The sequence below is a fragment of the Silurus meridionalis genome, chromosome 8 (assembly GCF_014805685.1).
Source record: "Silurus meridionalis isolate SWU-2019-XX chromosome 8, ASM1480568v1, whole genome shotgun sequence".
Classification (NCBI taxonomy): domain Eukaryota; kingdom Metazoa; phylum Chordata; class Actinopteri; order Siluriformes; family Siluridae; genus Silurus; species Silurus meridionalis.
In genome coordinates, this window is record NC_060891.1 from 14,471,137 (window position 1) to 14,490,062 (window position 18,926).

Here is an 18,926-nt window from a genome sequence, read left to right on the forward strand (position 1 = left end):
GCCAGGTGTTTTCCAAGTCTTAGTTCAACTGTCTTTCTTTGCTTCTAGATTTTTATTTATGAGGAACGATTCTTTATTGTTGTTGTTATTTGGGAGGGACATATTTTGATGTGACAAACAAGCCTTAACCAACACCAAATTAAACCAATTACATGCCTAAATGAAAAATTAACCAGGTTAAACAAGAATAAGCTGGTAGAAAGTATGGGCAAGTCTCAACATGTCCAGACATAAATTGCAACTTGCACCAGTTATGGAGACAAAAGGGAACATGACCTTTGGTAAAACAATATTAAGAGGTAGCTCCTTAACAAAACTACAGCCAAGATGATCCCTAAGGAATGAAATTCTTGAGGTGTGTTTTATATATAGTGCATGCACCAGTGGTTATTTGGTCTTTAATTTTCAAATATGCTCTAAAAGCCACAAGTGGGCTGGAACAAAGGACAAAGACATAAAAGGCTATTTGTAGCACATTTCTTTCTTGATTCATTGAGGGTTTGGCCTAGTTGCAGTATACATTCCTGTGTTAGTGGTTATTTAAACATAGCAAATTATGCCTGTATGTCTCACAGTCCAAAAGCTGGATGCATTTCATATTATAAAAAACTGTGCAAGGACTTACCAGAATCATTCTGCATATAACAACAACAGAGGGTTACACATTAAATCTAAATTACAACAGCCAGGAAACAAGTCTTCCAACATGCTTTCAACAGATAAAGATCAGATATCTCAGATATGCAGAAAATGTGCTTGGCAATTCTAATAATTTGTTCTGTATGACGTCAAAGGTATCAGGTTATGCTCTAACTAATTTCAACATCCATAATGGATTTATGTTTTTTGTTTTGTTTTGTTTTTTTACAGCTATGGCATGGCAATGCTGTCTGTCAGCTAATGTATTGTGTTTGTGGTAGCTCAGTGGCTAAGGTGTCGAACTTCTGATTGGAAATTTTTTATTCAAATCCCAGCAACTAAAAGCTGCCACTTCTGTGCCCTTGTAAAGGCCCTTAACAGTCAACTGCTCGGTTGTATAAATAAGATAATTGTAAGTCACTCTGGATAAGGCCATCTGCCAAATGACAAATACAAACATGTAAATGAATAAAGATAATATGTTTTGGCATGAAATGAAATTTTTCTGTGTTATACAGTACCAAATGTCATTTTATCATCACAGCCAGCAACACTTGACTCACCTATCAACTAAACATTTAAGAGATTAAAAGCACATGCTGGATTTTATGAATAGAATGTCCACAGATGATCTAAATGAGGCTCTAATGCCATTTCATCTACATATTAAATGTGCATTTCACTTGATTAAAGTACTACCTGTCAGCAACCTAATGAGCCTCAGAACTGACACTGGGTTTTTCCCTAAAGCATTTTTTTTATCTTAGTCTTTTTAAGAAGCCAATGCTTTTAGGTCATGAGGGGAACTAATGCTGGCTTTGGTAAACTCAGATAATCTTGCAGATTTGTACTGGGATACTTAGGTTTGAATTCAAAGCCAAGAAGTTCACTTCACCCTGGCACACACACACAAGGTGACCATTTATCAGGTCTGGTCTCTGTGGGAAACAGAGCATGGATTCATGCAAATGTCAACTGACTCTATGAGTGGAACGGTGCTATATGTACAGATTATCTTAAAGTGGAGCATGTGCATCTAAAACAGTTTAAAAGTGACAGACAGAAATAATTATTCAAGTTCTAAAGGTTGTCACACCAAAATACCATAAGCCAGACATCCTTAATCACAGGACTAGAAAACTGAAGACAGAGATTCCTATGTGTAGACTAATAATGACACATATCTTTCTGAGAATTATTGCATGTACATTCCACAATACAAACTCTCAGGCCATGATGAAATAAAGCTGTATAGACAAAAAATAACATCGAGTTTGCTGGCATAAATGCACAGTGGAAAATCTTGCCATGTCTCCAAGTTACTAAGATGGTCTGCTTTAAATTTATATAAACCTCTTAAACAGGAGCCATATGGTAATTTAATAACAGTAAAGTCCACATATAGTGTTAAAATGGCTTTTAAACAGCGAAAATAGAATGGCTATGTGTCAGCTAAATGTCAACAATTCTAAATAAGGTGTCTATACAGGCCCTGCAAAAAAGTCGTTGAAAACTTCATTTACATACACATGTAATCAAAACCAAATATATGCACGCATGCGCATGCACACAATTTCAACTCACTACAACTCAAAGGATTTATTTTGTACAAACAGGTTCCTAAAAGTCCTGTCATTCTATTTTGCAGTGAGTGCTGGACAATTTGAACTCATTTAAGTGTTCAGCTTTCTCAAACAGACTATCTTTGTTGTGGAATATGCATCATAACCCAGTTGCAAAGCGGTTTTAGGTAAAGAGATAAAGACAGAAGACGAGTTTTGGAATCGGTTATATTGCTGCAGGTATCCATTGTTCATCCACAAATTTGTGTCTTTTATCAAACTGACATGATAATATTAACCTCTGTATTTCATTTTACATAGCTAGAGTCATCTTACTAATGGAGATGAGTCAAGCTTAAAGTAAATCTACTACATTTACCCCAAAGTCAGTCATATAGCCTTCTATATGATCACAACAAGCCCTAACCTGTTTATAATTCCACAAAATGAGCAGTGTTACATCCATGTTGATTCACAGGTTTGCTCTTTTTACCTGACTCTCGGTAAATGCTAGTTATGGTAAGCAATAAAGATTCTTATGAGTGGTTTTTCGGCTGCATCCCAAACTATTTACTGCTGTACTAAATTGAATGCAAGTACAACCCTGAAATAATATTTAATGTGCAGTATGATGTTTGAATTGTCACTCTATGTGTACTGATTAGAATTTGCAGCCAAGAGATTAATCTGTTCAGTGGAGAGGGATGTAAAACAACCCCATGTTACTAAATATGTTTATGTAAGTATCATAACCAGCATTACCTGAAATTTCTAAATCTTTCACCCAGCAGCTCTAACAGGTTTAAAAGGTTGATTGCATTAGAACACACTTTGAATTTACTTTTCAAACAAAAAGGGAAGGGCCTGAAACCTTTTGTCATTTGCTTCCTGTCAGGACCAGTTTTCTTTGGGTACACCTACACTGTTGGTCTGGGTGTACACCGACACAAATGGGCATGTACAACGTGGAATAAATCAGATATATTTTAATACAAATATTCTTCCATTTAAAATATTATACCGTTTATCCAGCAATTTTTATTTTATTTATATAACTGGTTTAATTCTGATATATCTGTTTACATGAAGGGTCTCCATACAGATTGAATAGTCAATTATATTAATATCATGTTATTTGGCTGCACTTAAACCTTTGCTACTGTTCACCAAAATCCATTCAACCGACAAAAACCCTAATGTTCCCAACTAAAATGGTCTTGTCAACATGACTAACAAGTATTGAAGCAAAAAAAAATGAACGGGTTTATTTGAAAAATATGAGCGGGGTAAATATTACATTCCTACACTACTATGTGGTGTCACTTGGACTTAGCTGAGAAATTATTTCATGGAGCTGCCTTTAGATCAAAGGGAACTAAATGTGTGTGAACAACAGAAAGAATGCTGTTAATTCAAGTAATTCCATGCTGGAATGGACTTTCTTCAAATACCTTGCACTGTTAAACATTGACTCCTGAGAATTTTACTTACATGAGTCATGCCTTTAGACTCTAACTTTTCACACATTCAATCATAAGGAACCTTTGATGAAGTAACAGGCATTACGCACGAATGGACACATTTATGCTCATGTCTTACATATACACAGACCATTCAGGTAAACAAGTATATCTCATTAAGAGGCTCCGATTTAAGATATCCAGCTTTTTTTTTTAGAGTGAGGCTATGGGAGCTATTATCTAAAAGGATTAGTCTCTCTAAAAGCAGATTTGACCTAAGTCTGCTTTAGCTAACTCCTCTTGTTTAGCAAGCGTGGCTTTCAAGGAACTCACTTTCATACGCATGCTTTATGTCATCATGCTAATGCTTAAACTATGCTGGCCGAAACCATATAGTAACCAAACCAGTCCAATGAGTCACATAACGTGTATTATAACCTGCATTGTTCTCAAGTGTGGCCTCCAGATGCAGTTCACTGGAACTTCAGATGTCTAATCATGTGCCAGTTCCTTAAAAATATAACAGCTGTGTTTCCCATGACCCAACACTACTTCTAGGGCATGTGTGGGTAACAGGTCAAACATGTGGCCAGGAATAATACTGGGTAAACCCAAACCTATAAACAAGCTAAATTTTTTACAGGCTAAGAGCCAAGTTTATACAAGCCACCAATGCAACTGTAGCAAGAGGTAATTTTATAATGAATAAAAAAAGCACTTTTATTACTTTCCTGGGCTACTGTTAATCACATACTATAAAGTACCTAATTATTGTGAATGATGGTATGGAACTCATGATATATCTTGGTACTCAACTCACTACTTAAATGCCACTAACGTAAAAAGGAACGAAAGGCAGTCTCATAGCTTATTTAGGAGTTAATTAAGTATTTGGAATAAATAAAGCAGAAGTTGTAAATGTGTAAAGAATTAGCCTTCAGTGGAACATTCCCTGAACAACACAAACTTATTAAGAGTCATATTACATTAACCGAATCTGAAATATGTGTATGTGTAGAAAGTATCAACATCAGGGTCCCTACCAGAAATCCAATTTAACCTGTAATTCTGTGGATCCTGCCTTTGTGGGAACTCTTTGTCACAATTAAACAATACATAAGCAAACACAAACGGTTATCTGAACACAACAATTATCAATTGACTAGACTATGCTCCTGAGCTAAAGAAGTATTGTTCAACAGTGTACACATGAAATTAGGCATGCACGTGTTGTGAAGTTCAGCAGACTCCAGGCAGTGTCGTGCTTTAGGGGGGTGGGGGGATGCTGTTTGTTTTTAGGGTGAGGTAACTGCCTGTTAACAGGAAAACATTTGGCGAAGGTATTTTGGTAGTCTTGGCATAATTCAGTTACTCATACAGCAAATGTTTTTATTTGTAGCAATTTACACAGCGATCCAAACATTAAACTGAGAGGTGAGATGCTTAATGGCCAAATCGAGGTGTGGGAAGTATGGGAATTATTTAACTAGTAAACAGTCAGGTTTGTTTCTGCAGTGTCGTGAAAAACAAACAAAAAAGAAAACGAGTTTAAACACCCCTACACCATGTGGTGCTATACAACTGTTGACACTGTGTCATGCTCGACTCCCACGTTACAGATGTATCCTTGGTGTACATAAAAAGCCAAATGAAGTGTTTGTGTTGTTAGTTAGGTTAGTCTTGTAATGTACGCAAAGTAATGCTACCTGAATTTCACAATCAATATAAGGTCTAAATTATATAAAAATACTAAATAATATTAAAAATAATCCTGGCTGGAGTTTAAAATGTACAGGTTTTTTTTAGTCACCACTAGGAAACCATTGCAGTTGACCTATTGTTATACTCCTAGTAAAAAAAATAACTAACTTGTCATGTCATCAAGTGTAGCACTGAAAAATGGGAATTGACGAGCTTCTTTTAAACTATAATAATCATATATTAATAATAATAATAATAATAATAATAATAATAATAATAATAATATTAACAACAACAACATGCTGAAGATGTCTTAAAAGGGTAATTAAATCCTCTTAGAAAATTAAGCTGGGAGAGTGGTTAAAAAGTAAGAGAAATGTTTATAAACAACTATAACATACTATGACTATGACAACTATGACAACTATTAAGTGTGAAGTGTGAAGTGTGAGTAAATCCCTATGAAGCAGCCCCTGAGTGCTGAATGAGACTGACACGCGCGCGCGCGAGCTGACGGGTTTCTACGAAACTGCGGGTAAACAAAAGCAGCGTGCGAGCTCAGTTTTTTAAATCTCCAACATGACATTTCAGTAACAATCTGATCGATATTAAAAAAAAACATCCGTTAAATATACTCACCTCGCATCCACTCCACTACTTGCTTAGGTGTCCACTTGGTTATGGGGTCCATGGTTTTCCCACTTTAATATACCCGGTAATAAGAGTTTCTAACTAAATGCCGAATAAACGACAAGAGTTTAAAGACTACAGACTCGCTGTACACTATACTCATTCTTCCATCAGTCCCCGAAATCGCAAAGTATTCCACTTTAAAGTGAACACTGAGAGCAGCTGAGATTAGCGAGGTCAGGAGAGTCGCTCCGAAAAACCAGTCACAGATTAAATGACAGAAAGCGATCCAATCCGCAACAAGTAGCTCCAGGGATACAGGCGGGGAGGGGCTTTAGCGCGCACGCACACACACACACACACACACACACACTAGTGTCCTACTTGTGAGGACCTGATTATCAATTGCACGATTTAATATTCATGCAAAACAAGTTTAATAAAAAAATAACATCAGTAACTTAAATTATTAATGGTGTCCTCAGATACTATTCATGCAAAACCGTCAGAGAAGCATCTGATTAGCTCCAAATTTATTTTGCAGCAGGACATCGACCCCAAGCATACAGCTAATGTCATTAAGAACTATCTTCAGTGTAGAGGAGAACAAGAAATCCTGGTCGGAAGTAATAGTTTTGGCCCACATTGAGTTCTGATTTCAACGCCATTGAAACAGGACGACATGAAGAGACAGAAGAATTTGAGGCCACCTACATACACAGATCTATGTTTCGTGCTCCAAGATGTTGTTGTTTGGAACAACCTACTTCCCAAGTTCAATAAAACTGTAGCTAGAAGAGCAAGTGTACCTAGAAGAATTACATTTTTTACAGGCAAAAGGTAGTCACGCCAAATATTGATTTGGATTTGGTTAATTAATGAAAAAAGAAACTATTAACACTTCTGTTTTTGAAAGCATTCTTATTTTACCACATTTGTGCAATCACAAGTGCCTAAAACCACTGAACATTACTGTGTATGTACGCATACATTTCAAAAAATTCACAGAAAAGCAATAATAAAGAAACCCAGCAAAAATACTGCACGGGTGTTCAAAACTAATACTGCACAGCTAATAGGAATTATACACGCTCATATGAATTGTCCATAAAATACAGCTTGAGTGTGCATGAGAATAAGAAGGCCATACTGATCAAAGATGCACATATACTTCAATGTTCTGATGAAGCAAACACATCTGTGGATCTTACTGCTCTTTGACTCCTTTTAATTTGGGTCAGTGATTAAATACTGTAAAATGAAGCTGGTAACATATCACACCACAATGTCACTGATTAATTTCCTTTAATAATTTGTTGGTCCTGTAACCTTCTTGTTGCTTTCCTTCCATAAGTTATAAGTAATAGATGTTAGTTAATGCCAAAGTTGTGACTGACCAGATGGTTGCAGTCATCAATCCAAATTGCCACCAGTAATAGGCAATTTCTTTTCCTCAGTGAGTTCTTTTGTTCAGAAAGAATCAACCGGCTGGTTAGTAATCCAACTCACTGCTGCCCTCTAAAGTGTACAAATGGATACATGACTGCTGTATAATATAAGCTACGTCTCGAAATTTTCTATTTGTTTGTTGCTGATAGACTTCACAAAGTAACAATAGATGGGCTTCTAACTCTTGTGGTCATTGTCAGGGCAGGTCTAGATCTATTTTACACGATCTAAAACAGGTGGAGTGTGCCCAAAATGGCACTCCTCTCTTTAAAAAAAAAAAAGGACCGTGTCATATCAGGCATAAGCCCAACCTTAAATCACACACTGCTGCAAAACAGCTGGAAACAAAACTATACCACACCTGTAATTACACATATTATGAGCAATAAAAACATTGGAATTGAAACATCCTTTCATCTGGCAGTTGGTGGAAGGCTAAGCCATTAATGCAAGATTGATTGTTCATTCCAAAAATCTTCATTCCCAGTTGAGTTCCCAGTGACTTACTTAAAGCATATTAAAATCTAATCCAATCTGAAATATACATACAAGAGTGAGGAATGTGGACCCACCAGTGGGTAGTGGAAGATAAAAACAAGGCATTTTCACTTTTTCCCCGTGTTTTACATTGGATTATTGTCAGTCACTTGAAGTCAATATGTTATGAATTATTATACTAGTAATTATTATTTTTCCAAATAAAAAGTCTAAAAATAGTAACAATTAATATAACATATCAAAAAGCAGGTCATACTAGAAAATCAGTTGTATACAGTATAGCACGTCTTTGAAAATTCAAGTTTTATATAATTGTATAATAACATAGTCAAAGTTTATATGTCATAAATTGCATGCAAATACATCAAGGATTAGGAAATGACTGAGGTCCAGGCAGCAACTTGTCAAATCATGATAATAACAGTGGATATCTACCTTTAAGTCACATCAAAGTTAAACAAGCATGTGGATTTAGAGCTTTCCAGAGTCCTACTTAACTAAAGAAGATAACTACATTTAAATCTATGTGATTGTACTATGATTGTGATTATTAGGAAGAATGAGATTTACAATGCCAATGAGAGAGTATGTTGCAGTAACCACAAATATCATATAATCTAATGTTTTGTTCATAAATTACATTTATGATTTGACAGTTAAGCTTCTATAACACTAGAGACAGGTTCAATGGGAAATCCTTTTGAGCATGAAATCATATTGTGTACAGGAAGAACAGGTGCACAGGAAGTCATATATCAGTTCTGACAATTTGGACAGAGAAGACTAGTTTGAAATTGTTAACGTTTCACTAGTATTAAGCCTGAATTCCTTTTGTAAAATTATATAAGTATATATATATATATATATATATATATATATATATATATATATATATATATATATATATATATATATACATACAGTGGAACCCGGTTATGTCGATGTCCTAGGGGGTCGCCAAAAAGCATCGAGGTAACCGATGATCGAGATAAACGAAAACAAAATGGCGGCAGTATATTAACGTGCTTGAAATTTCTTTATGTACATGATGTGATTAATAAATGAGAATGTGCATGCACGTGTTTTTGGAGGGTTTTACACAACAGCGTTGCTGCGATTTGTTTGATGAAGGCATGCTATAAAATGTACATACGTTTGTTAACAACAAAAGGCATAAGTGCACCTACTAACAGCAGAGATTTACCAGTATACAATACAAACCACCGTCCATTCTCCATACAAACCTTTATTATATTCTCCAACATTATAAACACACAGATCGCTCAAAAAAAAAAAAACAGCGGCTGCACAGTGCCGTCTCACATTTAGTCCACATGTGGAAAAAAAAAAAAACATAACTAAGTGTCTGAAAACTTATGACCATCAGGCTGAAGTAATCCGCACAAACACACAAAGCGAAAAGCCGGAAAAACCCGAAGATCCAAACCGAACCCGAAACCAAAACGAGGGACAGAAAATGCTCGGGTAAGGAGTTCAGCCGAGCCAAGCTCCCTGCTCATCGCACAACATTTAACAAAAAATGCATATGTGCACTTACTAACAGCAGAGATTCACCAGTATACAATACAAACACCTGTAGTATCTGTAAGGTTTGATTTTTCCGCCACTTTCGCGAGTTCTTCTGCGGCTGCACAGTGCCGATCGACATAACTGACGTTAAAATGTCTTATTTCCCCTTGTGCTCGAGATATCAGGGTTCCGCGACATAAAAAAAGTCGACATAACCGATAAAAAATGCGTAGAAAAAGCGAGAATTTGGCGGTTCCACTTCAAAAACGTTGACTTAATAGGGTTGTCGAGTTAACCGAGGGCGAGATAACCGGGTTCCACTGTATATATATATATATATATATATATATATATATATATATATATATATATATATATACAGACCAAAAGTTTGGACACCTGCTCATTCAAGAGTTTTCTTTATTTTCATGACTATGAAAATTGTAGTCACATTGAAGGCATCAAAACTATGAATTAACACGTGGAATTATATACATAACAAAAAAGTGAACTGAAAATATGTCATATTGTAGGTTCTTCAAAGTAGGCATCAAGAGAATGCCAAGAGTGTGCAAAGCAGTAATCAAAGCAAAAGGTGGCTACTTTGAAGAACCTACAATATGACATATTTTCAGTTGTTTCACACTTTTTTGTTATGTATATAATTCCATATATAATTCCACATGTGTTAATTCATAGTTTTGATGCCTTCAGTGTGAATCTACAATTTTCATAGTCATGAAAATAAAGAAAACTCTTTGAATGAGAAGGTGTGTCCAAACTTTTGGTCTGTACTGTATATATATAAAATTATGTGTGTGTGTGTGTGTGTGTGTGTGTGTTTAAAAATTAAAAAAAATTGATTCTAGTTAAAAATTGGTGTACAACCTATTGTTATTTATTCTGCTGTAGTTCATGAGGACAGAGTGAAACTAGAAGCTTGTTATAGTGGATATCATTGCAGGTCAGTTTAATGAACCGTGGGAGTGTCAGCTGAAGGAAGTTTTTACCTTTGCTACCTTTGCAGTTCAACGCAACAGAAATCTGTCACAAAATACTCTTTACGCTCTCAGAACTGCTATACGCTGTCAGTTCCTTTTGCTAGAACTGAACTGGGTAAGAAATCTTTTGCGTACGCAGCACCATTTGACTGGAATCTTATCCAATCGAAATTGAAGTTGCAAAATCTTCTCTCCATGGACCAGTTCAAAGTAGCTATTTTGCAACTGGAAGACGACTCTGTGAAATGTAACTGTTTTTAATCTTTGTTCGTGAAATGTAATTGTTTTAACTGTGTTTGTGATGTGTAAGTCTGTAACTGAATGTATTGCTGCTCATCTTGTCCAGGTTACTCCTGTGAATGAGATTTTTAATCTCAGTGAGTTTCTACCTGGTTAAATAAAGGTAATAATAAGTCTTTGGAATGTAGAATGTATGCTGTGAATGTATAACTGATGCATTATCATTGTTCCTGTATGATATGCTTCCCGGAAAATAATGTCCAGTCACAAATAGACCAAAAAAGTAAACACTATTTTGTGTGTGTGTGTGTGTGTGTGTGTGTGTGTGTGTGTGTGTGTGTGAAATACTTTGTATGATTTAATATAAACATAGATGTAGGACTAATTGTTTAATAGTCATTATGACAAATATATATATAATGCAGCCTTGAGCAACTATTTTACTATTTGCTCTCTGAAAGTATTTTGAGGCACATACAAACTTTGACTGTAATATCATTGATTTGACTGAGAAAACCATTGTTAAAATTTAATGTAATTGATAAAACAAGTAAAATATCAACTTAATATACTGTATATTCTTTACATTGTATTAGAATAGTAATATTTATAACAAAGAGAGGGAAAAGAAATCTCACATTTCACCAATCAGAATGTCAAAGATTACAAATATACTGATTATACTGATACTAAAATAATCTCAGTAATCATATTTGGTCCTGTGGTACAATATACGGTTATAAACCAATACTAAAATACTCTCAGTAATCATGTTTGGTCCTGTGGTACAATATATGGTTATAAACCAATACACAAAAATACACAATTGGCCCTAGATAAGTCTAATTCTAACACCATGGTGTCAAGAATACAAATTTATGACTTCATAGTGGCTTCTTTGAGGTTTATATTGATTATATAAGATAAAGGAACATTAGGGTGCCTTTGTAAGTGGATTCTGGATTTTCATGTTGAGGTACTCAAGCACAAAGACCTGCAAAATCTTGTTGAGGTTCTGGATCGTGGCTCGGTCCAAGTTCTCCTCATTGTCTTCAAAGGTGTGCCATACAAAAGGAAATGGATTGGGGATAAGATGAAGGACACGGACCCCTGTAAGAAATTGGAGAAAGTTAGCAAGCATGACCTTCTTCTGTTTAAAAATAAAAAATGGAATTCTGCAAAAAAAAAATGTTGACTTGCTAATGATTATCTGCATTCCTCTATAATGAAATTTCTAGTAGAAATGAGCATTATGATATTACCTCTGTTAAGGAAGGGCACATGGTCATCCTGCACAGGACCCACAGGCATGCCAGGCCAGAAGTACTGCACTTCATTAGGATGATCCTCCAGCTGGCCCAATGCATGCAGGCGCCGCTCTGAAAACAAGCACAGTGACAGAACAGTGGCTTTAGACTATTGTCTTAAGACTTAGTGTCTATTGACCACACATTCATTTGAAATAGCGAAACAAAAATATCTCAGACTCTTTGGTTAGAAACTTACAGTGACAAAAGGCTTGAGGATGGTTAACACAAACTCTCAAAGCGAAAACGATGACAAATTATATGTCGGCTTGGAAACACATAAACATAGAAGAATAATATCTAACTTAAGAAAGCAACAGCAATTTATAGGAAATCTTCTAATCGAAGGAGAACAAACTGAAATTTTTTTCTTAAAGATGATGTAAAACAGAGGTTTTAAAGTGTTTGAAGTGTTCATGTAAAGTACTTTAATAAGAGCTTAGAGCAGGTAAAGTCTGAAAACTACTAGCGTTAGCATGAGACACTACAGCCGTGGGCCACAAACCCTTTAATATCTTTTGTACAACTTTTCTGCCAACGACTTCAGAATGTTGAGAAAGGGAGCAATTTGACTAGCTCTGTGTACTTACATGTTAATGCAAGTATGTGAACTGGTTTTTAATGGGAATGCAAAGTCCATGACAGTTACAGAAAGATAACATCAGTTTTGAAAAATGTTCACGGAATAAAGTTTTTAAAGCTTTTGTTTGATTAAGTAAGAATATATGATAATTATGCATGCTTGCCAACTGGCTATTGAAATGATTTGTGATTACTTATGTGCTATGATACACTGCCATTTTCTTTCATAGTAGGTGGTGAGATTAATTGAACTGTTGAACTGTAAAAGACTCTAGCAAATGTTTGAAGTTTGACATATATGACTAAATAAAAGCCTGAAACTACCGATCGCATTCTACTGCAATGTAATGCATGATGCAATTCCAAACAGTGTATAAATATATAGTGAATATAACGTAAATGAGCCAATTATTGTAAAACAAGATAAAGCCAATCAGTACTATCGACTATACATTACCTTTGGAAAGCAATATGCATTTACAAACTGTAAACCATTTGTTGGTGTTTTTCATAATTTGCTAGATTAGAACCACCTCTAAGACACTGCCTGACAGATATTATTTGCAAACATGCAACCATCAGTAACACTGTTATGTTACTGAATGTTATGGTGGTATGAGATTTTATCATCATTGCTAAGTTAAAAAGATTCACCTAACTGTGGTTCCGTGGTTAACACCAGAGATGTGTAACACAAAATTTCAATGGAAAATGATGATTTTGGATATTCTCAGCTATTCCTGATCTGCTCAGTTCACATCATGTCACGATGTCAAGAAGAGTCCACCAACCAAATTACATATGGTATAATGCACATTTAAAGCAATGAGATCATTTAAATGGAATAAAATGGAATAAAGTTTACCAATATTCTGGAGCTTGGAGAGCCACCTAACAGTGTTGGAGAACTGATTCCCGAAGCGAGGCATGGAACCACCAATCAAGTCCAATAGAACAAAAAGATCCTGTTTTACAAAGGGAAAAAGTAGGTGGACAGAAAGAAAGAACAAAATAAGCAAAGGCATAGACAGACTTTATCAGTCATGACAGAAAAAAATCTTGAAATATCGCTGGTGTATCTCTTTAAAGATAAGCTTTCAAAGGCTTCACTTTCCCCTGCTGTTAGAAAACAGACATGAAGTCATTTTCTCTCCAATGCTGACAGCAGTGCCTCAGTGCCTCATGGGAAGACTCCTTATCAATGCCGGATGGTAAAGCTTAAACAGCATCTGTGTTCTGTGTCTGATTGATTTTATGCTCTATTTGCACAGTATGATGTATAGATCCAGAATGAAGTTGTTGAACTTGTTAACATATGTAACAAATGCATAAAATGTAACATTGCTCAATTTAACCCCTGCATACCAGATAAGAGTGAGTGTTGAACAAACTTACAATTCCATCTAGCAGATTGGTGTCTCCGGCTCCCGCAGGGTGTGCCGTGTTTTCCATTTTGGTTGCCAGATGTCGGGAACCGTACAGAGAGTCAGTAGAGGTCCACTGATACAGCGCCTCCTCTCCATCAAAAAAGATCAGCTGTAGAGTCAGGTCAGACACTGCATCCTAAAAAGAGGCCAAAAGGAATCACAAATATATACACACTGCCATCCAGTGGTGAATAACGTGTAAGTGCATATTATTAATCTACATTTAAATTGCATGTTTGTAATTGATTCTCATTATGTGGTATGTATGTGTGTATGTCAAACTACTAAAACTATAGCAGGTATATATGAAATATATTTTTTTTTCTGATGACACATCTTATTGTCATCATATGAAACCGGTTCTTGCAAAATACAAATTAACATACATTGCACAATGTCTGCATGCGTCTGGGTTTCTTCACCTTAAGTGTCTTTAGCTCATTATCAAGTGCCCTGGCCAGCTCCAACAGCATGGAGCAGGGCACAGCTGAGTCAGTGGCTCCAAGAAATTCCTGCCCGTGCCACTGAGGAGGGAAATATTTGGAGTCATAATGACAAGACAGCACTAGGCGCCGTTTAGAGCCAGGGTTGAGAGTGGCGATTATGTTAGTGAAAGGCATCTGGCCATAAGGCGTCCAATTTTGGAAGTGATCTTCAGTCACATTCCAGCCTGCCTTCAGTGAGCTCATGGTAGATTTTATATGCTGCAGGAAAAAAAAGTCAAAGATCAAGATTAAGCTTCAATAACATGACATAAAACATGGACAGATAAAATACACACAGACCTGCTGCACAGCTTGGCTTCCAGGAGAGCCAGGATATCGCACCACAAGCATGGGCTTCAGGTCATTCTTCCACATACGGTCAATGTCTGTTTGAGCCAGAACACTTATCAGATCATCAGAACTCAGAGTGCTGGCCTTGTGATACAGCTGGAGAGAAAGAAAGGAAGAAAGAGAAAGAGAAAGAGGAGAGAAGGCATTTTACCATGATCTTAGCCAAGGGTCATCAGATAATTATCCTGCAATACATAATGATAATGATCTGATTTTCTAGGTTTCCTACAATAGCACATATTTATTTTATCAATATTGTGGGCAGCCATTAAACTTACATATAAGCCTGCCACAAGCTCTTAGTACTTGACTACACTAAGAACAATTCTAATACAACTAATCACTGACACTGCAAATGATCAGCCCACTTTTGGAAAATATTGTTAGATTAGGGGAAAGTGTATTAAAAACTAATTGTTATTACATATTTAATAGCAGTATATTACTTTTATGGCTACTATTTGCATATTTAATTGTACATTAGGTGTAGAAACAATGGTGCATTATTACAAATGTATCTACACAAATGTGCATACAGTGTTCAATGGTGTTCAAGGGTACATATACAGTCAATATATTCTGTACACATGCATTAGTTTGCATTTTTATTTCTGTTTGCATTTTATGTGTGATATTAATGGCTGTGTTTCTGCCTTTCATGTAAGTAAAGTAACTTAGTTAGGATCATTAATTTTATTGTGTCTTAAGCATTTTTGTATAGTAGAGCACCTAAATATAGTGAAAAACAAATCAGCCTTTCTTCAATGTCATGTGATTAGTGGCACTTTTGTCAGTGGCTTCATTGATCCATGTGTAGCTGCTGCCAGAATTCTTTATTGGTAAATACTCACACTCTGCTCTAATGCCTACTGCACACATACACACACACACACACACACACACACACACACACACACACACACACACACACACACACACACACACACCCCTTCACATAATCAGCCTCTGTGTACTGTATATATGTATACCTGTCTATTACTGTATCCACTGCTATGCAATTTTACATTATGTGTTTATAATGAATTAAAAATGTCACATAATTGGAAGATAATAAAGATTTCTTTAAACCTGGTTGTTGCGAAATATGTTATTTAGGTCAAAATCTCAATATGAAGTAATCTTCTGTGTTTAAACAATATGACGTTGAAGCTACTGAAGCCATGAATGAGCATGCTACAAACAAACATTTGTTTTAGATCTGTCACTGAGAAAATCAAATGCCCCAAATATAATGAATATATGTCATAATGAAGATATGTCCCAAATACCAAATGTCATTAAACAATGATTTTCTGCCAGTATTAGCAGCATGGTAAGCCATGATGCTTTAAAATATTATGTCAATTAAAATATAATATAAAAAGATTCAAACAAATTCAACTGCCAAAGTATATTTGCTCTGACCTGATGTAAATCTAAAGCCAGTGAGTCATCACATGTACTCTTTTGCAATATGAGAAGTCAGTTTAAGAGCAGGAACTCACTTTGGAAAGAGCAAATAAGACTTCCCATTATTCAGCTCCAAACTCTCCACTATTTACCAACAATGGGCATTTCTATTCTTTCACTGTTGTGTTGATTATTTGATCAATACATGAAGTACAAGGTTTCTTCATGCCATTATTGGTTCTCTAATAAACAAACAAACAATAATAACTACAGTAGGATTGAATCTATTGATCCTGACTGGTGCATGAGAGATAAAGGCTTGACTCTCAGTAATGAATAGAGTTTAATTACACATCCCACAATTATATGACTCAGAATCAAATGGCTCTTCAACATCTACAATGTGCCATCAAATGAGCAGATGCTGCTTTTTGATTTCTATTTTATTCAAATTATAAATAAACCTTTGCTTATATAGTAACTTCATCATAACAGTTGAAACGTATTCTTCCAAAGTTCATTCATACACTAATCATTTAGTACAAATATTCTATTTTAAATGATAGAGTAAAAATATAGTTAAAAGACTGAAAAAAGTCTGGAAAACTTACGATCAAGCAACAGTTGTGCTCTAAACAAATATTACTTATTTATGATGCAATATTAATTCAGCCATATGTCCCTTTTATTATATCTCCTTTCTGTGTTTGGACATAGAAGACAAAATTAGGGAATTATAAACAGACATGGCATATGGTGTTGACACTTATAGTAACTACAGCTTTATAATAGAGGCTGTTCACTCTTGTTTGCATGGAAAATTATACCCTGCCACTGCGGAAAGAGTAATTACATGGTCTACATTAACCAAACATGGCAACAGAGGACCTTTAAGAATAACATGAAAAAAAGTAGCAGCTTTGGGGGTTACGCACATTATAGAGGCATATCATGCTATGAATCAATGGCTTACTTGCAAAACAATCCTCTTTTAAAATGTAGCCACGCCACACTACAAGACTGATGTCACTCTCATTACTTTTGTTTGTTCTCAAAGTCCATTCGGTCTTCTGTTATGTTTGTGGTAAGTCAGTAAGCACAACAAATTTGTGATGTAACATTCCCGCAATTTCAATGGAGGCAAGTACCCCAACCTACATAATATTACTATTATTAGAATACTGTGTATCTGTTTTAAAGATTTTTGGACTAAGGAATACCTGAAACATGGAACAAGTATTAGATAAGATCTGGCGTTTATTCAAAGCAGATTTTGTGCCAGGAAAGAATATTATGTCAATGGACATAACAGATATCCTGCACAAAAGCAAAAAGGCTTACTTTCTTAAAGCAAGCTCCATACAGTACAACAAAAACTTGCTAATTTTGGTTAATGGGAGCATGTCAGAATTTAATCAGTATCATATACTGGCTCATATTCAGGTCTTGATACTTGGTATTGAAAATAAAACGCTGGTCAGTGCGGAACGTACATAAGACAGTATGCCTGTAAGGTATGTCTGTTTGGATGTATCAGCTTTATTGCCGTGGCATGTTATCCAACCATAGACAGAACACGGTTTCAGGTAATATGGCTACCAGGTTGGTTAAAATGGAAACCTGTAGTCACACTAAACACCCATTACTGTTTCTGAGACAAACCCCAAATTACTCTGATGCAACGTTTATTCTCACTCAGAGCAACAATGAACCATGAATTAACCCACACTGCAACTTAAAGGTCTGGCTGCAATGTAAACAACATCTCGCGGGAATTAAAAGAAGATTTAAGGGAAGACAGATCTATAAATATCGCGATGTCAACTGCTGGATCAATGAAGAGGAGCGTGCTACCATAGCAACCAGGACAAGGAAGACAGTATTGGCACAAAAACATACAACATACTCATCAATTCCTATATGAACCTATTCATTATCCAGGATGCATATTACACAAAAGAGCCCAGACCAAGATGCATGCTCAGGTCATCAGGCTTTAAGCAAGTGACCTGTTATCAAGTGACCACATCCTAAAATATCATATCGTATCATCTGTGATGAGTTTAAAGCATATGGGCCGATATAAACTATAAAATATATATTTTTGTAATGAACATTTAGTAAAAAATGTTGCACTTGTTGCAGCAGTCTACGTGAGTCTAGAACTAACGTTAACATGTGTGTAAACATGTGGCTGAATTTAGCCTCCAGGCGGATTTGATCAGCACAAATTCCCCCAAAAAAAACATATTACGATATGTAACAAAGACTAATCAATCTTACCTTTTCTTGTGTCCACTGTATCTGGGCACAGATGTGGGTCGTAAATGTGGCAAAGATGCCGAGCAAAGCGAATGACCGCATGACTGCACCGGGTCTCATAAGACTAATCTCTCATCTCTGTTATTACTGAGCGACTTCAGAGAGATCATGTGAGGGAGGGAGAGAGAGAGAGAAAGAGAGTGAGAGAGAGAGAGAGGGAGGACCTGATTCCTGAAACCAAGCCACAGGGGGATACGCCTCACTCACACACACACACACACACACACACACAGTTGCACTTATTTGATTTTAGTACTCATGTTAGTCAATCAAATCCTGCTGAAAACCCCAGCTTAGTCTGACTATTTACAAGCCCTGCCAAAGCATACAGG

At 35.9% G+C, this 18,926-nt stretch overlaps 2 protein-coding genes across 3 annotated transcripts in view; both read right to left on the reverse strand.

The window, feature by feature from the left end:
• Positions 1-6,269, reverse strand: part of LOC124389810 (connector enhancer of kinase suppressor of ras 3-like) — a 43,469-nt gene extending 37,200 nt beyond the window's left edge. The window contains exon 1 of one of the 2 annotated variants that reach the window (XM_046855311.1): positions 6,002-6,267. In XM_046855311.1, coding sequence (XP_046711267.1) covers positions 6,002-6,053 — 52 coding nt within the window. In that variant the 5' untranslated portion in view covers positions 6,054-6,267. Of the gene's footprint in view, positions 1-6,001 lie in introns of both variants that reach the window. The other variant, XM_046855312.1, reaches the window with a different exon arrangement.
• A 4,815-nt stretch (positions 6,270-11,084) lies between these two features.
• Positions 11,085-18,719, reverse strand: qpct (glutaminyl-peptide cyclotransferase). Its single transcript, XM_046855028.1, has 7 exons — positions 18,556-18,719; positions 14,812-14,958; positions 14,449-14,730; positions 13,995-14,162; positions 13,465-13,564; positions 11,973-12,089; positions 11,085-11,820 (listed from the first exon to the last, which is right to left on the reverse strand). The coding sequence occupies exons 1-7, from the start codon at positions 18,652-18,654 to the stop codon at positions 11,645-11,647; spliced, it is 1,089 nt and encodes a 362-aa protein (XP_046710984.1). The 5' UTR covers positions 18,655-18,719; the 3' UTR covers positions 11,085-11,644.
• Between the last annotated feature and the right edge of the window lie 207 nt (positions 18,720-18,926).